Here is a 25,813-nt window from a genome sequence, read left to right as displayed (position 1 = left end):
AATTTGTGAAAAAGGGGTAACCTGCTTGACCCTAACAATATGTCCTGTCTATGAATGACAACTACCACAGACCCTCAGCAGTGCACATTCAACACCATACAGAAAATTTCATCAAAAAAGTATTTAAAGACAAATGTAAATGACAATGTTTAACTTTGGATTAGGCCTAGTTGTCCCACTTTAGTGTCCGTTTGAGACACATTACGTTTAAGATGTACAGTTTCTAAGTGCTAGTCTATAGCAGCTGTACTAAAATTAAAACAATTCATTAAAAAGGTTTACTGCACACTTGCTTAACTTCTTTTCAGAGTGAATAAGTGTGCGATTCATGCGACACATCTTATATAAAATGGGGCCCGGCATCTGCACCTATTGGGTTTCAGTGATACACAATGAGATGAGAATCAGGGTTGTTGCAGAGGACTCAAATTTTCTATGGTCTGTAGAATGTTGAATAAAATCACATAGAAATTGCAAAAGCTGATCAGCTGACACATGGTTTCACCCCATGCTACAGACATTATCCTTCTCATGCAGCCTCTATCAGCTTGTCGTTACCAAAATGGTAATGACCAAGTTGTAACATGACGTGAATTTCTGTAATAATGTCGTATTCAGTGTTGCCATGATTGTTAATGCTGAGTGTTTTCAGCAGTCTGCTCACCTCTGATCCCATTTGATTCGGCACCGAAGGGCTACAGTCATGTCCATGGCAACTTTTTTCCTCAAGTTTGTGTTCTGGAATGCATCTCTTCACTTATGGAAGTGCAACAGGCTAGGAGAAGAATGATATAATCTTTTGTCTGTTGAATTACTGAACAGACTTCTGTGCATCCAACACAGCTGCTATTTGATATAGGCCTACTGTAAGAGCCCTGCGATATTCATAAATGGATGAATAATGGGGATTCTACAATGGGAGCGTTATAATTACCTCCACGAAGGAAAATCATCAAAGAACTTCACGTCTGTGCACGTGATAGGCATCTACACAAGGTCCCAAAAGAGGTTGCAGCCTTTCTGGTCCCAGGTAACATTGGGAAGACCCTATTTTTGCCTGGAGAGTGTTATGCTGTATATTGTAATGACTAGCTGTGGCCAGGGGACTGCATTGCCTTCTATGGTTGCTATTGTTTTCTGTCCTAAAGAAGACTCCCATAATGCACACTGTCCCACCAGTGAAACACTGTAATACTCATTGAAACGTTCACTACCATATACTATTATGGCATAAAACAGGGCATTTAGTAATTCACTGGTCATTGCAATTCTGCGAATAGCAAATGTATAACACTGAGTCTTAACGGGTAACAAATAAAGTGAACGCATGGCATGTGGGCCTTGGCGGGGCCAGTGGCAGAACAATTGCACACAGGACACCAGGGCAAAACACTGACAGGACAACCCCCACCCCCCGATTGTTCAAAGCAGCATGGGTTTTCCCAGGCTATATGCCTGCTTTTGTACAAACAGGAAAAAAAATAGGAGAATATTCTTCCAAGAGTTCCCAGTTAATCCCTCATATTAATTCTTCACCAAATAAAATAATGGCTCATAGGTGTGAAAACAATTGTTTATTCATTGCAATTTATTGTGAATGTGAACACATTATTTTCTTACATTAAATTTGATATCCTCTTTGATCCCCCCCTCCCCCCAACACACACACACACACACACACACACACACGCACACACACACACACACACACACACACACAGACACACACACACACACACACACACACACACGCACACGCACGCGAACTCACGCGAACTTTTTTTTATTATTATTATTATTTACCGGTACAACACATAGGCATGGCATGGTAATCCAATGCGTGCTAGAACTAGGCCTAAACATGAATTGATGCGCATTTTGACAGGGCTTTTACCTTGACATCTCACACAGGAAGTGGGCGACGGTTCGGAAGGATACACAATCTATGAGGATTTGCCCCTTCATCTATCCCGGTTTACGCTTTTGCCTAAGAATAAAAGAAATATAGAAAACAAGGCATTGCCAAATAATTACCGGCGATGTCGGAGACATATGGTAAGTATGGCGTTTAATTTACCCTGTCAATGCATTGCACGTGCATTTTAAGCAGGTGCCTGATAGCCTGTCGTCATTTTAATCATAACAGCCTCCTACTTTTGCATCAAGCATTTTCTTTAGTACTTTCAAGCTGAAATGACAGCTTGCTCAGGTAAACCCTGAAGGGTAGCATTGGAGGTCGCATTAATACCATTCCCTTCAGCTGCTAGGCTATGTCAAATGGATGACAGGTCTGGATGATGCTGTATTGGATCCTGAGCAGCATCTTCGCTTTGTTTTTGGGAAACATCCCATCTCGATCGATGCGCTTTTCTTATGGCCAGCATACTGCATCCAGAAACACTGTTCGTCTGGATAGTTGAAATGCAAGTAAGAATGCTCTTACGCATATCAATATAGCACTGAACTCTCACCAATCCTTATCTGCCTGTAAACAGGGCGATTGCGTGTGCTCCGTTATCAGAACGTGTTGACGTGGGCTGGATGTGGTGACAGTTCATAGGCCTATCTGACACGAATTTGTTAAAACCCAATGTTATCATATTATATGCTTAATATATGAACTCACTGTCACAAAGTACAACAATAAGTAATAGTGTAGTAATAAAGCAAGAAATAAGGGTGTTCTAAAAACAAACAAACAAACAACAACAAAAACAGGCATCAAGGCATCCTTCCAATAGAGAACGCACTGTGCAAATGTAATAACACTAGGCTGCTTGATTCTAATGCACTAACACTCTTGATGTCCACAGATTTCCTATTTAAATTCCTTGTCATTGGAAATGCAGGAACAGGCAAATCATGCCTCCTTCACCAGTTCATAGAAAAGAGATGTGAGTTCAATCCAAATCCTGACTTCAAAAGCTACATTCACCTGATAATGTTGTTGTTTTTTATATTCAGTACTTTTCTCAGTGTATGATAGTGCATTATTTAATTTCTCTCACATGTTTTCTCTCATCGCTTTTCCTGCATTTACAGTCAAAGATGATTCCAATCACACAATAGGCGTTGAGTTTGGTTCAAAGATCATCAGTGTGGTCAACAAGTTTGTCAAATTGCAAATCTGGGACACAGCAGGACAAGAAAGATTCAGGTAATACAGCACCTTTGTTTCTCTTTGTTTCACTTAAAAATGACTATTGAGCACTGGATATTGGTCTACCTCTCCCTACCGAACATGTAGTTCAGGGGTGGGGAACCTATGTCTCGTTTTATCTGACCCTGATGTAATTTCGATGTTATGTTGCCGCTTCACATGAAATATGACACATTTTGTAATGGAATCTTAGAAAATAAGTTTGCAATACAATTAAGTTATATTCAGGGGACCTAGAGATGGCAGGGTCTGTTTTAAAGGTGGCTGCCTTCAATATAGGCCTAAAGTGCAGAGGGAGGACTCTGAGGATCTCTGAGGACTTTACGGCCCTCGGATAAATTTGAAGTGTTCCCTTGGATGAAAAAGGTTCCCAACCCCTGATGTAGTACAGTATATTCGGAGGTACCAGCAGTACACAGCCTCCCATTGCTAAGAGTTGTACAAAAAAAGAAGTTGAAGTACTCTTGCTGATGTAATTACAACAAGAGTAGTATGATATTACAAAGTTTAAACCATGTAATATCATACCACTAGTGTTGTAGTTACATTGGTAAGAGTACTTCTACTTTATTATACTTTTACTTCATGCATCTTTCCGGTTAGTTTTGAACACCAGGTTTGGGTTAGGAAATGGGTTTTGGCCTGGCCACAGTTAAGTTTAAACTGCATGTTTACATTCTCTGGTGCTCACTGTAACACTCTCCTGTGCTCATGACACTTTGAAACTACAGAAATTGTCAACCAAAGGATGACCGACACCACAGGGATTGTGCGTGATTGATTATACTCTTATGCTCTGGACTACATCTCTACTGTAATATTGATGAAGCACGTTGTTTGTACATATTCCCTCTGAAGTCATCTATGAGTTCTTTATTTGGTCCATTTTATATAGGACAAGGGTGAAGAGTGTGAACACCAGCCTTGGGGGCGATTCTCGTATTCTTGATTCTTGGACAGTAACTGTAGTATGTTTCTGCTGGAGTTCTTGCTTGTGACGCCTGAGGGTTCTGTTATGAATGCAACTGCAGGAAAGCCTTCAAAGTGTTCATTGTATTAAGGTCAAACTCAGTCGGGTTAGGCTATCAGCTGTAGATGGATGATGGTGTTGAAATTCTGTGCCGAAATCTATGAACAACAGGATTTATATACTGGGTCAATTGAATCAAGCTCTTCAATTATTTGTCTTTTTCCCCCCTTGTGTAGGTCGGTAACGCGCAGCTACTACAGAGGGGCCGCTGGAGCTCTACTGGTCTATGACATCACAAGGTAATTCAGTGGTTCCCAAACTGGGGGTTGGGTCCCCTACGGGGGTCACGGAGGTACTCAAGGGGGTTGCAGACAGAAGGGGCATTGCATAATAACAGGAAATCCACAGCTAACATAATTCCATAATGTGGCAATTTTGGCCTAGGCATTTTTTTATCCTTTAATATTGCTAGATTTTCCAATAACAGTTTGCCCTCTGATATTGCTATACATCGATTGCTTTATCCTCCTTTCCCCCCACACAGTCGGGAAACCTACAACGCCCTAACCAACTGGCTAACAGACGCAAGAATGCTGGCCAGCCAAAATATTGTCATCATACTCTGTGGAAACAAGAAAGACCTGGACGCGGATAGAGAGGTGACCTTCTTGGAGGCTTCCCGCTTCGCCCAGGAAAACGGTGAGAAAAATGTTTTGATCATCAAATCAAACGATTTTTACAAGATATTGGGATTTGTCATAGGGTCATTTCACGTGAAATCAGACACTTTGGGACCCGACCGACCCAGATTTCAATCATACTTGGTGTGCCTTTTCAGTAGCAAGGTAGCACCCCAGAACTGCATTGGTTTGAATCTGACACTAATATTAAGGGAGAAACAGACTAGGAAAGGTTCACATGTGAGGGTAGGACACTATACATTCAGCCTTGAATATATCAGTCAGTGTTAGTCACAAAAAGATGCCTGTGGTGTTGTTTGAAAGCTCTTTTCTGGCTCTACATATTACACAATCACCTTGGAATACAACTACTCTCAGAATATGAATTATGATAAATTGAAAAATTAAAAATTGAATATCTAAAAAACTCATATTTTAAAATGGCCAGTTTCCTTGTCCAAAACGTAGCCGGCAATGTCATGAGCAGCACCTAAAATGCTGGTGTTCGGTTTGTGTATTCATTTCAGAGAGAAAGTTGACTCACAAATTATGGCGTCATACAGACCACTTACTAATAATATGGTAATACCACAGCACAGTGAGGTGCGGTCAACTTTATGGCTGGTGAGGCAAATATATAATACTACAGCTACAGTATAAGTACATTTTAGTAAATTTACCAAATAGGCCTACCGATAAGTTTCGTATGTCATAGCTTTCTTAACATAAGGCAGGCCTACAAAATAAAACATGCTGCATTTTCCGTTAGAGAAAATGCTATTAGATCTCTCCCTCTCTCTCTCACACACACACACACACACACACACACACACACACACACACACGATTCAAACAGTGGTCTCACATAAACCACACAGCAGTAATGTGGACAAACAGCAGCATCACGGCTGATGAGAGCTGGAGAGGAGAGTAGTGGAGAGGAGAGAAGAGGAGAGGAGAGGAGAGGAAGGAGAGGGGAGAGGAGAGGAGAGGAGAGGGGGATGAGGAGAAGAGGAAAGGAGAGGAGAAGAGGAAAGGAGAGGAGAAGAGAGGAGAGGATAGGAGAGGAGAAGTGAGGAGAGGAGAGGAGAGGAGAGGAGAAGAGAGGGGAGGAGGAGGAAGAGGAGAGGAGAGGAGAAGAGAGAAGAGGATAGGGAGAGGAGAAGAGAGAAGAGGAGGAGAAGAGAGAAGGAGGGAAGAGGAGAGGAGATGGGAAAAGAGAGGAGAGAGAGAGGAGAGGAGATGGGAAAAGAGAGGAGAGTGAGAGGAAGAGGAGAGGAGGGGAGAGGAGGAGAGGGGAGAGTAGGTGAAGATACGCTCCTTCACAGCCCACTGCTCTCACACACACAGGATTCAAACAGTGGTCTCACATAAACCACATCACGGCGGATGCTCAATGGAAGACACACACACACACACACACACACAGGATTCAACACATGGTGTCATATAGACCGCTGAGCACCACGGCGAACAAAACTGGTGTGATAGCGTTTGTGATAAAGCACCACACCCCGGATTCTCGTGCAAATGTAGGCCTACATCTACTTGTACGAGGCTATGGCAAACGATGTGGGACAAAGGTGTGGCAGGAAGCGAATGTCAACATTTAAACATAGATTACTACACAAGCTTCGATATGGTCACCAAATATTTTGGGACTGTCCTTTATGTTATGCCTACACTTTGGAATTAGATCAGAGTCTTGTAGTTACACGGGTATATTTGATTTACCTCAACGGCACCCTGTAGCCTACTCAACTTTACAAACAGTTACAGGGCACATGAGAATCCTGTTCAGATCACAAAAGCTACCACCACACCAGAGAGAATCACGGCGGATTCTCTCCCTCCCCACGGGTCTCACGAACACAGGCTTCACACACATAGGAAACACTGATCTTACCTTTATCTCGTATATCAGGTCCATTCGCCGCTCTTTTCCACATTGGCGTTGCGCATGCTAACGTTGCTTTAGCCTGTGCTGTCCATCCAAAGCCACATCTATTCGAGACGCCCCAAACGTCCAAAGCAATTTGGCATTGAATATGAATATGAGTAGCCGCGAGGATTTGTGTTTCGTGAGGCTCCTTAGTCCTTAGTAAATTGTTAAGTCGTACAATTCCATGCGAATGGTCTTCCACACATTCTCGCCGGTTGCACAGGGGAAACAAAAATAGTTTCTGTTGTAGAACTCACTTTGAAATGATCGGGTAGTTATAACCTTCTGACCACCTGCAGTAGCAAACCCTTCAGCTCTGTCGGTCCTCCATTCTTTATCACATATTTTCCTCTTGGAAATCCAACTTTGAGAATGCTCTTAGTTTCGTTATGAAATCCACTTGTAGCAGACAAAGTGAACAAGCTAGCCAACAACACCGACTGGCTGTGAACTTCAGATTCGCTATGACGTAACTGGCCAGCAATACTCTCAATGCCAGAAGGAGTCTGCGGCCAGGCTACTCCTCGCCTCACCATTGTATATTTCAGTGGGCGTTATGCCAAAGCGTTCAGAGTAAAGAAATGATAATCACACGTAGAAAATAGTAGAACATTATCAGGAATTGAGGGCACACCATACATACTTCTATTAAGTGTATAAAAACGTTTAATACAATATTACCAGGTTTGCATTCACAGAACGAGCAAAATGGCGCATGCGCTGAAGCTTGTTAAGGAGGGATTGCGCAATCCGGGGTGAGGCCAGTTCAGAGTTGCCCCAAATTCACCGTATTCGGAGCAATTTGACATGAAATGGGCAAATATTATGATTTTGGCCACGGAAATGATTGAAAATGAGTGAAAACTGTTTAAATACTGCTCAAATGGTAGTTATGGTGCAGATGCTCGAAAACAATAGCTGTTATTGTTATTATTATTTCACATTTACTGCAGCTCATCATTCTCAGATCTGGCTGGTGAGGCCGTGCCTCCCCTGCCGTATTGGAGTGCACGTGCCTGCCATAGTAGCATCACATGACAAAACAAAAAACAAAACAAAAATGGTCAGTGTCCATGGTCCCAGGTTTCAGAAACTAAGGCAGATGTCCATTTATACACACCAAATGATGATATGTGAATGTTTGAACATTCCTTCTCTGTGTACCTGTGCCATCTTCCCTTTACCGTACTTTAAAGAGATAATCAATGGCTACACTCTCATTTTGTACTCTACCAGTGCATTTGAAGCAGAAGCTGTGTCTTTTGTAGATAATGTATAAGTACGTCCCGTTGCAGTTACAGGTTCCACTACCAGAAGCACATCCTGATGATCCATGACAAGTCTATCTAGTCTGAAGGGAAAAGTGAAGGATGGAGATGGCCCATGAGGATGCAGGAAGTTCAGTTTCACCTCTCCAGTGCTCGGCATACATTCCTCAGCACATGCTAGCCACCAGTTGCCATCATATACAGCTACAACATACCCTTTGATGCTTGAAAATGTAACACATTCCTTTACTGAGCTCACTCTTTCAACTCTGCCTTCTCTGAATGCTGAAAATGGCCTAACTTCCACTGTGTCCATTGACAATGGGCAGAAGCTGTGTAGTTTTTGAGTACCTGGAATAATTCTTGCAGATTCAAACCTTTTCAACAGGTTCTCAGCTTCATGATGGTATATCTCTGTTGTGGCAAACTGGCAATGGATGTTCTTGACATTATCCTTGACAAATTCAAACAGTTGGTATGGCGTTACAATTTAATTGTCAATAGGACGTTGCAGACTTGCTCGTGCAGCAAGCCATTTAACTGTCCCTCCAACGCCATCACATGGACCTTTGCCATGTGATGTGGCAAAAAAGTGCCACTCTGTTTTTGTTGTTTTTTTTAAGGTTCTTATATTGTGCAGCACAGCCATCAGAAAAAATATAGGATCTTCTTTGGACGTTCTGTCATTGATGAAGTGTCACTGAGGAACTGAATTAGGAGCTTCTGAAACAGATGTACAGCAATTGTATCATGAATGTTGCAGTCTGAAATAACAACAAAACAGATTTTTCCCCCAGTTTCAACTGATCTTGGTAGTAGCATACAAATGGATGGATTGTGGCCTGCACTGGTTGTTCCAGTGAAATGATTGAATAGCATCTTGAATTATAAAACTATAGTTTTAAAAACGTTCCTGGTTCAAGGGAGTCAGTCAAGGATAATGTCAAGAACATCCATTGCCAGTTTGCCACAACAGAGATGTACCATCATGAAGCTGAGAACCTGTTGAAAAGGTTTGAATCTGCAAGAATTATTCCAGGTACTCAAAAACTACACAGCTTCTGCCCATTGTCAATGGACACAGTGGAAGTTAGGCCATTTTCAGCATTCAGAGAAGGCAGAGTTGAAAGAGTGAGCTCAGTAAAGGAATGTGTTACATTTTCAAGCATCAAAGGGTATGTTGTAGCTGTATATGATGGCAACTGGTGGCTAGCATGTGCTGAGGAATGTATGCCGAGCACTGGAGAGGTGGAAACTGAACTTCCTGCATCCTCATGGGCCATCTCCATCCTTCACTTTTCCCTTCAGACTAGATAGACTTGTCATGGATCATCAGGATGTGCTTCTGGTAGTGGAACCTGTAACTGCAACGGGACGTACTTATACATTATCTACAAAACACACAGCTTCTGCTTCAAATGCACTGGTAGAGTACAAAATGAGAGTGTAGCCATTGATTATCTCTTTAAAGTACGGTAAAGGGAAGATGGCACAGGTACACAGAGAAGGAATGTTCAAACATTCACATATCATCATTTGGTGTGTATAAATGGACATCTGCCTTAGTTTCTGAAACCTGGGACCATGGACACTGACCATTTTTGTTTTGTTTTTGTTTTGTCATGTGATGCTACTATGGTATTACCATATTATTAGTAAGTGGTCTGTATGACGCCATATTTGTGAGTCAACTTCTCTCTGAAATGAATAACAAACCGAACACCAGCATTTTAGGTGCTGCTCATGACATTGCCGGCTACGTTTGGACAAGGAACTGGCCATTTTAAAATATGAGTTTTTTAGATATTCAATTTTTAATTTTTCAATTTATCATAATTCATATTCTGAGAGTAGTTGTATTCCAAGGTGATTGTGTAATATGTAGAGCCAGAAAAGAGCTTTCAAACAACACCACAGGCATCTTTTTGTGACTAACACTGACTGATATATTCAAGGCTGAATGTATAGTGTCCTACCCTCACATGTGAACCTTTCCTAGTCTGTTTCTCCCTTAATATTAGTGTCAGATTCAAACCAATGCAGTTCTGGGGTGCTACCTTGCTACTGAAAAGGCACACCAAGTATGATTGAAATCTGGGTCGGTCGGGTCCCAAAGTGTCTGATTTCACGTGAAATGACCCACACAGTCAGGCTATACAGGTTGTCCTTAAGTTTTGTACTATCCTTATCCCGAACAGTCATCGATGAAGGTGGCACAGTGGATTATTTTTTGGAGAAGTTATAATAGGTCTATGGGCAAGAACAAAATCACATGATGGTTACATGAGCATCTCACCAGTTCTATTTTAGACTAGTTCTATTTATGTTTTCCCTTTTAGCAGGAATCATTTCAGCATTGTATCCCCCCCCCCCCCCCTAATTGTTAGAGAGGTGGTCTTGAGATTGATGGGTTGCAGGTTCGAATCAAACCCTTTCTTCTCCCGACACCTCCATCCATGGCTGAAATGCCCTTGAGCAAGCCATCTTACCCAACATTGCTGCTCCAAGGACTAACCAATACCCTGTAAAATAACTAAGTTGCTTTTGATAACAATGCCAGCTAAATGTAATGTGAAATGTGAGATGTGTTGTCTTTCCTCCCTGATGTGATGTGTGTCGCGTGCAGAGCTCATGTTTCTTGAGACCAGTGCCCTGACGGGGGAGAATGTGGAGGAGGCGTTTGTCCAGTGTGCACGGAAAATCCTGAACAAGATCGAGTCAGGTAGTTACACTGCTGTCATTGTAATCAGCTGGAAACTATTTCCACATAACTACGTATTTCATGCACTAACATTCACATACAATACAAATTCAATTTAAAACAACATATCCCTGTAGTAACTAATCAGTTGCATCAGCAATTATATGAGACTGACAAAACTACATAAACAGTTCGTACACTAAAACTTATCTTGATTCATATGATTTCCAGCATAGTGTGCAGTATTTCATCCACCGTTTTATGAGAATCTACAATATTAGTAGTATTGTTATTGTGAAACTTGAATACATGTTTTGTTCTTTCTATTTCAAGTGCAGTCATTTATTCAATGATACATACATTAGTCCGATTTGCTTGCTTGCCCCTCCCCCCCTGTCTTTCAGGAGAGCTTGACCCAGAGCGGATGGGGTCAGGGATCCAGTACGGAGATGCGGCCCTGCGACAGCTGCGTTCCCCCCGTAGGGCCCAAGCCCAAAACGCGCAGGAGTGTGGCTGTTAACGCCACGTCCATCCCCACAGCTCTGGCAGCCAAAGGTGAGCTGGACAACACTGGGTTGGACATTCACTCTTTTTTTAAAGTACATATTTTTTGGTCTGTTATTAGTTGATTTATGATAGGACCGGCAAAGGACCCAGTCTGGAATCGAAACCAGGGTCGCCGGCGTAGCAGCCCAGTGTCCTACGCGGTAGGGCCTGGACAGCCACACTTTGAAGATACAGGATGTTGGTATTCCTGCTGAGCATTGCTGCCTGACGCACCTCCACCAGTGCACTCTAAGCAAGTGTATTTCCCTATACACCTTTGGGCTGGAACGGGTCATCAGCTGGGGACCACCAGTCATTGATGTTTCGCTCCTTTAACCCCAGGACATCGACATGGTGGCGGAGCGATGGCAGGGATCTCTCCCTGCCAACCCCTGCTGATGCCCTAGGTGTTCTGCCCCCACCCTTTATCTCTCCTCCTTAACCATAACCAGAAGCTGCCCCTCTCTGCCTCCTCCGCTAGCTCCTTGATGGCTTTCCGGTTCCCTGCTCCTGTGCAGCCGATATCTCGAAGCAGGCGAACTGTTGAGGAGCCCACAAAGCCCCCGACACCCCACCTCAACAGGGCATGTAACGGCTTTCCAGCCAGCCTCCTGACACTCTGCTGCCGCCAGGTCCGCATACTTGGAACGCTTGCGTTCATTGGCAGCCTCCATCCCTTGTTCCCACGGGACAGTGAGCTCCACCATCACGATGGTCTTGTCTGGAACTGACCACAAGATCAGATCTGGTCGGAGCGATGTTTTCCACGATCTCCCTGGGAAACTGGAGCTGTTTCCCCAAGTCTACCCTCATGGACCATTCCCCAACCGGAAGAGAGAAGTCTTGGTGTTGCTCTCTGATGGGTAGGTTTGGGGTTCTCCCCAGCTCCAGCAAAGGGGATGGGCCGTCTTGCTGGAGCAGGAGGTTGGCTGTTGGCCTGTTGCCTACATGCCTCTGCCACCTCTGCCAGTTTCTTAAGTACCAGGTCATGCCGCCACCTGTAGCGCCCTTGCGACAGCGCCGTCTTGCATCCTGAGAGGATATGCTGGAGGCTTGCATTGATGGTGTTGCACAAGGGACAGCTTTCTTCGGTGCCAAACCATAGTTGGAGGTTTCGGGGGCAAGGCAGGGTATCATAGGTGGACTTGATTAAAAAGCTCAGTCTGGCTTGGGGGGTCTTCCACAGATCTGCCCATGATATGGGCCTGCCTGATACACCTTCCCAAGACATCCAGCCTCCCTACCGACTTTGTGACACTGCCTTTACGCGCAGCCGGTCTTGTTCCGTCCTTGCCACCTCTGCCACCACCATGGCTTTTCTCTGCTCCTTAGAGGCCTTGGACCAGAAGAGGGGGGTCTCGCCTCTCCCCAAACCTGCTCGACCCTCCTGGACTCTTCCCATGACCTCCTGGTGTTTTAACCTGCACTGTTGACCTCCTCCTGGGCTTTCCACTTCCTTCCTGTTCTTATTTGGGCGCCTGCTGCTCTCACTAGCTGGTCGGTGGAACCCCTCAGCTCAAGCACCAGTCAAGCGTTTTCCTGTCTGTACCCTTGGCTGATGGATTGCAATGGCAATGGCATGTTCCTCCCGAATAGCCCCAGGTCCGACAGGCATCTTGGTTGTCCCAGCCACTTCTTGATGAAGCCGTTGGCTAACCTGTCCATCTTATCCGCCACGGAGGAGGGGACCTCACACATTTTCAGCGGCCACATCACCCTTGGGTACAGTATGAATTGGTAAGCCCATACTTTGTACTTGCCAGGGAGCTGGCTCTTGCTGATTCTTGCCAAGCCTTCTGCAAGCTGCTTCCTCACTGCTTCTCCCATCTGCTTGTCGGAGAGGTCTGCCGTGTAAGTCCGACCGAGGCTACGGATGGACTGACTAGACAGCAATGGGATTTCCTCGCCACCTGCGATGAAGATGGTGTGGTCGCTCCTGACCCCTTTCCTAAGGGACAGGCTGCGTGACTTTGCAGGTTTGATTTTCATCCTTGCCCAGGTCACAAGCTCGTCGATCCTCTTCAGCAGTCTCGCTGTACATGCTGCTGTCTGGAGGATCGTGGTGACATCGTCCATGTAGCCTCTCACCGGTGGCAGCCTTTGTCCAGATGGTAACTTTACCCCTCCTGCCATTTTCCTTGCTCCGATGAGGATGACCTCAAAGGCTGCGACGAACAGGATGGGAGAGATTGAGCACCCCATGGCAATGCCAACATCCTGTCGTTGCCAGCTCGTGGTGAAATCTTGATGAGCGCAGCATATCTGAGGGTCTGCAAAGTAGCTTGACACCAGGCTGTGAATGCAGGCAGGGATATGGAAGATGTCCAGGGCATACTCGATTAGCTGGTGGGGGACTGACCCATATGCATTGGCGAGGTCGAGCCACACCACATGCAGATCGCTTTTCTCTCTTTTTGCTCGCTGGATCTGCTCCCATATTACTGCTGAATGTTCTACGCACCCTGGGAAGCCTGGCACCCCGGCTTTCTGGCAGCTGGTGTCGATGTACCCGTTGTTTGTGAGGTAACTGGTCAACCTCCTGGCTAGGATGGCGAAGAAGATCTTGCCTTCAACGTTCAGGAGCGCAATACTCCTAAACTGACCGATGGTGGTGGAGTTAGCCTCTTTCGGGATGAAGACAGTGGCTGCTCTCTGCCACTCTGTCGGGATGACTTGGTTCTTCCAGGCGACTCTCAACAGCTTCCATAGGTGTTTCAGGATCCCTGGGCAGTACTTGTACAGCTTATAGGGTATGCCGTTGGGGCCTGGTGCTGAGGCTGCTCTTGCTTTCCGTACAACCTCTGCTGCCCTCCTCCTATCGCTGAGCTTGGGCAGAGCAGTGTCAAAGAGGTGAGTAGGCGGAGCCGGTCGAGGAACATACCCTGGTGGTCCTAGCGGGGTTTGCCCTTGCTGGGTCACTGTAGAGCTCCTTAAGGTAGTTTTCCAGCTCTGACTGACTGATCTCCAGCTTCCCACTCCTCTTATCCTCAAGCAGCCGTCTCGCATGTTGATAGGGGTTCCTGAAGAAGCTGCTTCTCTCCTTCTCCTTCTCCTTCCGCTTTCTGCGCCTGCGGATGCGCTCTGCTGCCCTCCGTAGGCTGGCGATGGTTCTTTTTCACCTCCTCCCACAGTGGCTTCAGGACCCTCCTTCTCCTCTAGACTCGCCTTCCTCCACTGTTTTTCGAAGTTGACGCCTTCTCTTCAACAGTGCCTCGATCTCCCTCTCCCTCCTCCCCTTCTGCTTTGGGCCAGTGCTCCGCTTTGCTACCAGTGTCCCAAACCTTTCTCTGCATTCTTCATACAGTATGTCCCCAATACTGTTCAGCTTTGGTCTCCTCCCACCTGCCCGCGTAGAGAGTGTTCCAAGATGACGCTGAGGTCCTTGTCCAGCTGCTGCCAAACTGCCGTCTCATTGGCTTTTGGCCATTTCACTGGCTGCCTCCTCCCTGGCTCTTTCCTTTCAGTCCTCTGTCCTGATTCTTGGGTGTCTGGATGTGAAGGTGTTCTGGGGTCTGGTGGTGTTCTGGGGGTGTTATCCGTGCCACCTTCGTATGACTCAGGGTTCACCAAGGTCCCTCCATCCTCTACGACCTGTATTCCCTCTGCAACGTTGGATCCCTCTGCTCTGTGGTTTGCGACCTGGCACTGGGTTCCTTTTGTCTGACCCGCAGCTGCAGCTGCAGCGCAATGTTGCTTTCGGGCCCCCTCCTCACACTTCCTCCTTCCCTGGTGAATCCTTAACCCTCTGAAGGTGGTCACCTTTTCCCATCCACACCTGCATCTTCTCATAATCCTACAATCGTTGTCTCGGTCCGTTCCGGTCGTTGCCATAGTGTCCGTCTGGTTTGGCCCTTCTTCCACCCCGCCTCTCGGAGGGCCTTCGGGTTGTTTTCGTTTGTTAGTCTTCGTAGTTTGTTTAGGGTGTCCCTTGAGACTGGTGGGTAAGGTAACTAGCCTGCCACCCCCGGATGCAGACTTTCCTGCGGTCATCCAGTCTTTCCTGGCTGTCCTCCAGTCTTCCCTGGATGCCAACTGCCCTTTCACAGTAGTCACTGGATGCCTCCAGGTTGAGATTTGAAGATACAGGATGTTGGTATTCCTGCTGAGCATTGCTGCCTGACGCACCTCCACCAGTGCACTCTAAGCAAGTGTATTTCCCTATACACCTTTGGGCTGGAACGGGTCATCAGCTGGGGACCACCAGTCATTGATGGTGTGTCATAGAACTTAGGTACATTCATATCTCATTGGACTCTATGCAATATAACATACAATGTGAAAGAAGGGACAGTGCTTTTAACATAGGTTACATATGTGCTTATATTTTATCATCACATCCAATTATACAAGTCAATAATATGAAAAACGACATTTTCCCATTGTTTCTGTCAAAAAAAACCAACTCCACAGTCCTGAACTTGGCCTCACATTTCCTGTATTTGTGTGATTTTGTAACACAGACACGTTCGTGAAGATGTGGTGGGACTCGACATTTTGGGGTGAGAGCAGAGCAGAGCAGAGCATCTCCCTTCCTGAAGCTTCCTTTCTGCTTGCGGATGGAAGGCTGGCGAGGCGACAGAGAGAAAACGGATAGCTCCGCCTCCGCACACACAGTGGCTCTCTCGCTCCATCTCTTTGGTAATGGCAATGGTACGGTCTGCTGCGTCCTTCCCGAGAGAAATCTTCAAGAACACTTTGTGATCCAAAAAAACATCCACATCCATTTCACCTTATCTACCATATCTTTGAAAAGCGCTCGTGGCAACACACACTGGCCTGCAGTTGAGAAGAAAAATTGTGCACACATCCCTGACCAAGGTAGAGGTCAACGGCTAATTCGTGTTCTGATTGACAGAGGTCAGAGGTGTGAGAGTCACTCAGTCTGTTTGTAATGAATCTGAAGAAGACCTCGGGTCGAAACAGTACAGTAGTGCTGCCATAGAATAAATGTTAGAAAAAAGGATTTCAAATGTGTCGACCTCTGTCAATCAAAACCCACTAGCCAGCACTGCCCCAATTTCTGCAGTTTTATTTTCAGCAGGCATGATGTTGCCCCACACAGAAGACCCTCAAGGAAAACCTTTTAACGATGTACATACAGTATATCATGCGGCGATCTCATCTTAAAGGGATACCGCACCATTTCTGCAAATAAGCTCATTTTCCACTGTCATTCGAGTTCTCCTTTGCTTCCAGTCGATCTCTGAGTCTTGCAGTACAAACTCTAGCTCCAAGCTAGCATATAGAACTGAATCGTATGGGACCAGCTAATGATAATGGCTAGGTTGGAACTAGAGGTATCATTACCAGACCAAGAGAACGGCTAAGTACAGGAGAAATGCAAAACTCGGTCATTTAACTCCAGGGGATGTGTAAAATTAGCTTATTTGGTGCGGTATCGCTTTAAGACGAGAGATCACAGATAATGACACATCCCATGTGCACCTCCATCATGGTCAACCTATCAGTGCAAAGTTATTGAACTCCAATGACTTGTAGACAAGGCATTTTAAAAGATATCTTTGGATCATCTGTTTGATTGTGTTTGTGCAAGATCACTGTTTTATACTCTATGTTGATGCATTTTGTTTTTTCTCCTTTACAAAACAGTATTTGAGGATCCAATCATTAAAAAGTGAAAGCATCCTTTACAGATGAGACTTAAAATATATTGTAAAGGGCGTGAAGGTGTGCTCTTCAGCCTATTGTTAGTCACTATATAAATTTAGGTGCAAACAGGGCTCTAAATTAAGACCAGCCAGCTGGCCAAATGCTGGTGAAATTTCAGTTTGGATGGTAGAAAAGATCTTACTTACTAGCCACTTTGACCCATCAGCAAGTGTGTTTCGCTAGTAAGATAAACATCTACTAACCATTTTGGCTGGTGATGAAAAAAGCTAATTTAGAGCCCTGGGTGCAAATCTTTCCACCCTTCATGTTCCAAAGGAATGGACCAATTTCTGCCTTCTGTCCTTCAAGTGTTGTGCATCATACCGTGATCTTTTCGCATGTTTTCCCTCCTTAAATATGGCTATTCAGTAAGCGCCTTCATTGTAATATAAAAACTGTACATCTCTTTTATGTAAGAGTCACCAACAGAGTTATGACATTCAAAATTTACCACTGTAGGTTCAATGTGTAGTACAATATTTCTGAACTTATTTGGAAGTATTTATTTGGTGTGTTTAAGTGTCTCTAATATGAACACTGGCTGTAAAGTTTACATACATGTACAGTAAAGTTACATGTAAATAAATAATGTATGTTGTACCTCTGGGGTTTAAGAATTGGTGATTGCTGCACATGTTGAAGTGTCGACATGAAGCTCTAAAGGTGCACTGTGTAGCATGGTGGCCAGAGTAGGTGTTGTTATTATTATTATTATTTAAAGATATATTTTTTGGTCTTTTTTTTTGTTTTTAAAGATATTTTTATGGGCTTTTTTGCCTTTATTGCAGATAGGACAGTGGAGAGTGACAGGAAGTGAATGTGGAGAGAGATGAGGTAGGATTGGGAAATGACCCCGTCCAGATTTGAACCGGGGTCCCCATGGGCATGCAAGCCCAAATGTGGGGGGCTTAGCGCGCTCCGCCACAGCGCTCCCCTTTTTTTGTTTTTTTCCCCTCTTTTTGACTTTATTTATGATAGGACAGTGAAGGTGGTGACAGGAAGTGAGTGGGGAGAGAGGGACGGGGAAGGGCCGGCAAAGGACCCGGGCCGGGAATCGAACCCGGGTCAGCAGCATGGTAAACGAGTGCCCTACCGATGATCACGGTAGGGCCGGCCAGAGTAGGTATTGTAACTATGCTGCTCATTGGGAAACTGTGCAGTCTACTGCCAACTTTGATCTGTCTGACAGATAAGGAGACAGTGAAGAAAGTGAGTAAACTCAGTCCAAGCTCTAGGAATGAGCCACTAGTTCTTCTCACACAAGGCTGAAAAATTGTGGGCATCAAAGAAAAAAAATCTGAGAGATCTAAGCATGTGTGGACATAAAAACCCATTATATACCATTGAGGGTCATCAGTTAGTGTTCTGCCATTCAATTACGATAATAACAAACCAAACAATGTGAGCATATACTGTCCAAATCTGGTTGCCATGGCGTCTATGGCGATTTCACTTTTGTCATAGAGCAGGGGTTCCCAAACTTTACCATGACAAGCCCCCCCATTTTGGTGTACAATAATTATTCAAATATTTTTGTTTTTTCTTCCAACTTGACACAGACCCCCTAGTACCACTTCGGGAGTCCCCAGGCGTCCCTGGCCCCCACTTTGAAAAGCACTGCCCTAGAGCACAGTGATTTTAATACAGTGAAACAACACAAATCTGATGCCTCAAATAGACATTTTAATCATAGCTTTCAATACATTATATCCATTTGTCACATTGTATATGAATTTGTATTTACAAATAAAACAACATTTGACTTTTTGAAGGACACATTTGTTCATAATTTCATTATCATGAAACATATAAAATACAAAAGCACCCTACTCACCCCCCAAACTAAGCGTATCTTACAAAAAGGCTACAAACACTAAATGCTGAGGACGGATATGTAAAATACAGATTAGAACATCTATAATCCTACAGAATTACAAACAATACCCGAAATCCTGAGGCAGCACTTAAGTAGCACAATTGTCGCCATACTGTGTGCAAAAAATATTGTGGACAAATTTGACCGCAGGTGTGTCATAGTATAAGCACATGATGCCATAGCATAATGGTCAAGAGGTATTCTACACTTCAGTTTCAAATTTCAATTCAATTCCAATGACTTCAGGTCAAGAGAATCAATAATTAATATTGAAGGTGGCACTCAAAGCAAAACTATAAAGGAATCAGGTCATTTAAGCTGGCTGGATGGATAATAGACATTATGCATTGGCTATCATGGCGTGCGCTTGGCAGACAATTTCTCTTCATTTTACAGTAACTTTCACACTCTTCACAGCTTTAATAGAGAGAACAAGGCCCATGGAATGCAGAGGTGTGACAAGCGGAGTACAGGAAGTCGGTGGGTGACATGATGCACATAGATTCAAGTAGATCTACAGTAAGCAGCGGCTTTCTGTTCACTAGAGACTAACACTACAGAACACGCAAATATTAAGGAGAAATGAATGACAATGCCTTTACCACACTTTCTGTGTTCTACGCCCACTTTCAGGAACTAGTGGAACTATGTCAAAAGCTCCAAGAGCAGTACTTATGGTGCATTCCCCAGGGTTGGGAGATGGGATGTTTCTGACCCTCCTACTTGCTGAAATGCATTGGAACGCCTGTTGAAGCGGAATGTACAAGTCGCGAGCTGGGGCAAAAGCGAAGCAAACTGACTTTGTCCCATTGACAATCGTGATGTCATCACAGCAATGGCAGCGCACAGTGTTAGGAATAGTTTATGTTGCGCATTACTCAGTAATCACCATTCTATGGACAAATAGAGTTGATTTGGACAGGTTAACAGTTGCAAAACCGACCATGAACCTTTCTAAGGTGTAGTTATTGGCATTGCCTCTTTCAAAGATGAAATGCTTCGACATGAAAAAAGCCCATGATGTTGTTTACACCTCATTGTTTACATTGCTGACATCTTTGAGAAGTGGATATGTATTTTTGTCCCTCCATGTTTGTAGTTTTGGTTAGCTTGCTGGTTGGAACGCTTTCAAGTGGGAGATAGCTGACTCCTTGTTGCGTATTGGGAAGGCCCTACCTTTGGGGAATGCACCATTAGCTGCCATTGTTTTGTAAAAAATGGAACATTGAAGGTCAATGGAATTGGCTGGAATCTTACTTCCATGGCTCTGCAGAGAACTAGTCTCAACTTTGTTGATGAACCAATCACAGCAGTTATTGGCTTGGACTGGAGGACATTCAAAAAAGTTATGTGGGATTGTCCAACCAAATCAAATACCAAATATTGGAATAAATAAATATTGAGGTCCAGCCACCAATGTGTAATGTTGTTTTAGAAACCCAAAGATACAATTTATCAAATGTCAAAGAATCCTATAAACAGTTATATCAAAAGTTTACACAAGATTAAACGCAGATCCGATACTGGTATATTTATCACTCAGTGAAGAAATCTGAAAAATCTGCATTTGTCATTCAACACGTTGTGGGGCAGCCTCATGGTTAAGTAGTTGATCTTGGAATCGGTATGTTGCTGGCTGGATCGAATCCCATACATTACCATCCACGGCTGAAGTGCCCCTAAGCAAGGCACCTAACTCCACATAGCACCAGGGACTAGAACCAATACTCTGGAGTAACTGTGAGTCGCTTTGGATAAAACCGTCAGCAGAGCATAATACAATGCAGTGCTCTGAGCAGAGAAAAGCAGGGACGGGACAACTGAGCAATAGCACTACAGTATTACATTGTTATTTCAACGCTATTACCACTATTACAATGATAACATGGTATTAGCAGTTCTAAGCGTCTTTTTTTCTTTTTCACTGATTTTGCGTAAAGTGTCAGAGGGGGGCATTGCCCGTAGTGCCAGTCATTGTAGGACTGGTACTGGAGAAAGGGGCCTACCCTTCTCACTGGGACCCACTAGTTTGACGCCCTCTCGGTACTTACGTGGTACGTCACATGGTAATCAAACATTTCAAACAAGTGATTTAAGGTTTGGGTTAGGTTTAGGGTTAAGGTTAAGGTTAAGGTTAGGGTTAAGTTTAGGGTTAGGGTTAGGTTTAGGGTTAAGGTTAGGGTGAGGTTTAGGGTTAGGGTCGTATGACGTAAGCGGTAAGTACCGAAAGGGCGTCGAATTAGTGAGTCCCCTTCTCACTACTGTGACCGGGCTGAGAAGCGGAGCATGTACTCTGTTACCCAGGGGTCAAAATCAGCTGCCGCTTTGCTTTTGGCTTTGGTCATCTTGTCAATGGAGCGCGCTCGGGTCCTCTCCGTTCTCTTCACCTGCTTCTCCACGTCCCGCCGAGTTTTGGCACGCAGGGCAGACTCGTGGATCTGAGAAGGACACACATAAACAGTGGCTTTCATTTAGTAAGACCCACAGACAGTGGCGCTCATTTAGTAAGACCCACAGACAGTGACGCTCATTTAATAGGACACATTAATTATACATAAAATACCACTATCCATATATCCATCCTATACTATAATCATTCCAGCCAGTCATTGTGCGTAGAGTCTCTGCCTCTTTACTTATTGTCACTAAAGTGTAATGACCAAATGTAATGACCAAATGTGCTACTTAAGGCTCTTAGTAATATCATAGCATAGCAGGCCTGTCTGCATAAAGAAGCTACACTGGTGTTTCTCAAGGGTGGACTCTACGGCCCCCCAGGTGACGTTAGGGAGCCCTGGGGGGGCGTTGAGAAGGCTGGCAGGCTTATAGTGAGGTTGGCAGGCTTATGATGAGGTCAAGGGGGCATTGTGGGGCTTATGATGAGGTCCAAGGGATGTTTCTTCATATCAGGTTGAGGTTGGCTGTCTGCATATATTAATATGTATGTGCTTGCTGTTGTGTGTCTTGTCCATTATATGTAGTATTTGATGTTAGGGATGTGCAACAACAAATTCTTACATCTTGAACCACTGAGCAACAGAAACAAAGTGTATGGATGCTCACCTCCTTGGTGGATGCAACGGGGCACACGTTGTGGGTCTTCTTTAAGGCCATGTCGGCCTCACGGTCTCCCGCGCCATACATGGCAAAAGGATGCCTGTTCTCTTTGGCGTCTTTGTTGTCATGCGGGTCTTGGCGTTTACTTGGTTTCCTCTTGGCTTGTGAGGGCTTGCGAGAAACACGCTGGCCTGCTTTTGGTTTAACGGGTACTTCCGGCTTTACTTCATTAGAAACGATTGAAGGTGCTCTTCCGTCTTCCTCCTCCTCACCTGCTGGTTCGGAAACAGAAACTGACATGAGTACGCCACCACTGCAACGAGGGAAGTCAACAGGAGGGGTAAAGGAGTATGTTCAACAAAGACGCTTTTGCACACCTCTGTAGTTGGGCAGGTGAGTAGGATGTTATCCCAGCGGGGTTGTCAGTCAAGTGCAAAGAAATCCCGCACACTGTCCATTCCACCAACAAACTTTAATACAATGTTTCGGTCATCCGATCATCCGACCTTCTTCAGGTAAAGTTGACCTGAAGTTTACCTGAAGAAGGTCGGATGACCGTAACGTTGTATTTAAGTTTGTTGGTGGAATGGACAGTGTGCGGGATTTCTTTGCACTTAACCTTTAAGAGTGTACCGTCACACCGGTGTGACGGGAATGTTCGGGCAGTGAAAGTTCTATAGAATTCTGGGCGTCATTCAATACAATTTGGAATTTTAGAATCTTACATTGTTATAGAACGCATTCTTTTTATAGAATGTTCAAAAACCCAAGGAGTATGTTGCCATGGACCTGGGGACAGAGGTGCCCCAGAGTTGGGTCCGCGTTACATTGTTTTGAGTGGGGGGACCTTTTAGGTGCTGTTTCCACGTAGCAGGATATTTTTTAGCAGGGTATTTTTTTTCTCCTGTTGAGGTGTAAACGCAACATGTGGAGAAAAATAAATCCTCCATTGTAACAAATGTGTTACAAAAACCCCTAAACAGGATTTTTTTTTCTCCTGCTTTTTATACCTGGATTTTAAATATCTGCTACGTGGAAACTGAAGGCCAAAACCAATGCAACCAGGAGAAAAAAATATCCACATATAAAAATATCCAGCTACGTGGAAACAGCACCTTAGACTAGAGGACTTTGTCCCCATACCTGGCTAAAACTGTCAGTAGCTCTGACTACAATCCCAAACATATGGGAGGCTATAGTTATGGAACATGAGTCACTCCCGCTTTCTGCAGCTTCAACACAAGCCAACAAGATAGGTAAGGGGATGCTGTGGAGAGAAGCATGCTAACATGCTGTACCATGTACAGGCAGGCACCATTGTCCATGGGGACCCAGGTTTGAATCCAGCCTGAATCATTTCCCAACCCTACCCTACCCTATCTCTCTCCCACTAAATTCCTGTCTCCATCTTCCTCGTTGAATAAAGACAGAAAAGCCCCATCTGGTTTACTCCACAAATGCACTTTGCTAGTAAAAAAAACTGGAGAGTAACTTGACAAATACCTCAGACAATTCTCAGTATTGTGTGTGCATTGAATATTTTGGAAACCACAATGTTTTCATGATGCACCAAGTGTCAGAACTTCTTGGGTTTGTATTCCTACATATTCCTATATTCCTACATTTAATTGTGGAAACATGTACATAGTCATCTTTTACAAACTTGATAATGTGAAACTCATGTGTTTTTGTCAAGATTTTAATAGGCCAATCTTAATTCGAACACGGAATCACTACCCTTACAGAAATGTAATTGTTATAAGGTATATTATCCATATACTAACAGCGTATTATGTCAAATATGTATCAAAGCTGGTTCATGTAGAATGTGCCATTATAACATTCATTTGGTAACATAGTCAAATATGATCTTCATATTTTCCAACACATACATGTACAGGTTGATTGCATAGGCTAATTTATATTGAAAAGATATGGAATATGTATTTGAAAATATGTCATGCTTCATAACTAGGCCCTATGTGGCCACATATAACATTTTGGATGGGTGAAGTGGTGCGTTACAGTATTTTATTATTTACAGTTATTTATTTAGTTTTAATAATGGTATCTTACCCCTGTTAGGAGACTCGCATAGAACCTGGATTTCTTGGCTAATAGCATCCACGGGTTCGCTGGAGTGTTCTGATGGAGTGGTCTGCTGTGCAGGTGTTTTTTCGTCCTCCGATTTCAATGGTTCAACTTTGCATCCTTGTGGAGTTGACTTCCCAGAAGTCTCACTTGACCACTCTCCCCAAAACCATGGATTGTGGCTTTGTTCCAAAAGTCTGCGAGTAAGTCTGTATTTCAACAATTCTTCATAACACCTGGAGTAAGAATCCCATTTGGGATCTTTAAATTTCTTCATGTATTCCGATCTGATCCTCTTGGTCACCATGATGGGGCAATTTCCTCACTGCGCCTTTTGAGCGGTTCACCTGGTGGGAAAAAAAACTAAATGTAAACTATTAAACAAGGGCATCTGAGGAAAGTAGCCTGCATGGGCTATAGCCTCGACTGGGACTTATTTACATTAAGCATATCCAGAAATCCCTTTACGCGCAGTTCCTCGCTGTGTTCGCTGATCATCTTCCGTCAGCCGCCAGACATTTAAACCAAAACATGAAGGAAGTACGCGCAAAGGAGAACCAATCCCTAGTTCTAAGCACCAGCCCTCACACAAACACCCCGCCCACACCGTACACTGCCCTCTCCCTCAACCCCAGCGTCATTATTGTTGTCAAAAGCATGATTATACATTATAACATGCGTATGCGTCGATACACAATGGCAAAAGATTGATTCTGATAGAGGGTGTAACGCCTGCTGGACTGCCATTATTCTTCTGTATGCTATACGGACATGGTTTCAGAAAGCCATGTACGCACAACCATGGCGTCAGATCAAGCGAACAACCAGTTGACATTTTCCAAGAGTAGGCCTACAGTGGACGCAGATGCAAGGATGCCAAAATTAGAAGCAAGATAAGGAAACCACTTTACCTCACGACCGAAGGGGACTCGTAGGCTATCACATTACATGCGTAAAATTTGGAAGGACGAAGACCCTAAAACGGAGGATGAAGTTCCATTCAAATTCAATTCAACCGGGCAGATGAAACCAATACGGATCCTCGCGTAATCCGTATGTGATTGGGGTACTTACAGGCTCAAATGATAAACCGAAGGAAACAGATGGCGTTTCAGGTGTCTGCAGTGCAGATCTTTCTTCTGTAGCTAGCTACGCAGCTCCTCCCGGTGGCCGAGTTGGATAATGAGAAAATCTGTTGCGCAACAGATGGGGACGCCACACTGTGTGGTGGGTATTTAAAGGTGTCTCTGCCGCTGTGACAAATATTACTTTAAAAATAAAAGTGAAAGTCGTTCGTTTCAGATTAGGTAATTAACAAGTCCGACGAAAATGGAGAAATTAATAGGCCTACTTGGAAATCTCGGACATCCATTTGTTTGGGAAGCCCAACCTCAACAAACCAGCAGTATTGCGTTTCTGTAACACAGTAATACTATATGTATGTAGGTAAGGTAATTAGTAGTCTAAGTAAATTATAACTTCATAGACTTGAACAAGCCTGTTATCGACTTGTTAGCAACTGGGTAGCCTAATTTAATCAATTATCTGACTTTGCCTGTCAGATATTTGATAGCTGTGTCTGTGATATAAATAGCAACGTCTTATTCTGTGTCCAGATATATTTGGGACCCCCCCCCCCCACACACACACACACACACACACACACGCACACTCAACCACACGTCAACACGCTCTTTCACACACACACGCGCGCGCGCGCACACACGCACACAGGCGTAACCTAAGCACATTCTTGTAGCGAGTGCCTTGGGTATCCGTTTTCATTCACTCGTATTCTGAGGCATTGAAAAGGTGTTTGCTCAGCAGCACTTTGTGCAAAGATAGATGGCAG

At 44.3% G+C, this 25,813-nt stretch overlaps 2 protein-coding genes across 3 annotated transcripts; one reads left to right on the top strand and one right to left on the bottom strand.

Annotated features, from left to right (window-relative positions):
• Positions 1–1,898: 1,898 nt before the first annotated feature.
• On the top strand, positions 1,899–17,537 carry rab4a (RAB4a, member RAS oncogene family). 2 transcript variants are annotated; one of them, XM_063191515.1, is made up of 8 exons: positions 1,899–2,055; positions 2,814–2,894; positions 3,043–3,157; positions 4,367–4,429; positions 4,675–4,829; positions 10,647–10,742; positions 11,129–11,276; positions 15,728–17,537. In XM_063191515.1, exons 1-7 carry the CDS (start codon positions 2,040–2,042, stop codon positions 11,239–11,241), a joined length of 639 nt encoding a protein of 212 aa, XP_063047585.1. In that variant the 5' UTR covers positions 1,899–2,039; the 3' UTR covers positions 11,242–11,276; positions 15,728–17,537. The 2 variants fall into 2 exon arrangements, with proteins under 2 accessions (XP_063047585.1, XP_063047584.1); XM_063191514.1 differs by having other exon boundaries at positions 11,126–11,276.
• A 1,071-nt stretch (positions 17,538–18,608) lies between these two features.
• On the bottom strand, positions 18,609–25,120 carry ccsapb (centriole, cilia and spindle-associated protein b). Its single transcript, XM_063191993.1, has 4 exons — positions 24,873–25,120; positions 23,947–24,308; positions 21,877–22,142; positions 18,609–21,251 (listed from the first exon to the last, which is right to left on the bottom strand). Exons 2-4 carry the CDS (start codon positions 24,266–24,268, stop codon positions 21,072–21,074), a joined length of 768 nt encoding a protein of 255 aa, XP_063048063.1. The 5' UTR covers positions 24,269–24,308; positions 24,873–25,120; the 3' UTR covers positions 18,609–21,071.
• Positions 25,121–25,813: the final 693 nt, after the last annotated feature.

The sequence above is a fragment of the Engraulis encrasicolus genome, chromosome 24 (assembly GCF_034702125.1).
Source record: "Engraulis encrasicolus isolate BLACKSEA-1 chromosome 24, IST_EnEncr_1.0, whole genome shotgun sequence".
Classification (NCBI taxonomy): Eukaryota; Metazoa; Chordata; class Actinopteri; order Clupeiformes; family Engraulidae; genus Engraulis; species Engraulis encrasicolus.
This window is presented reverse-complemented; position numbering and strand designations above follow the sequence as displayed.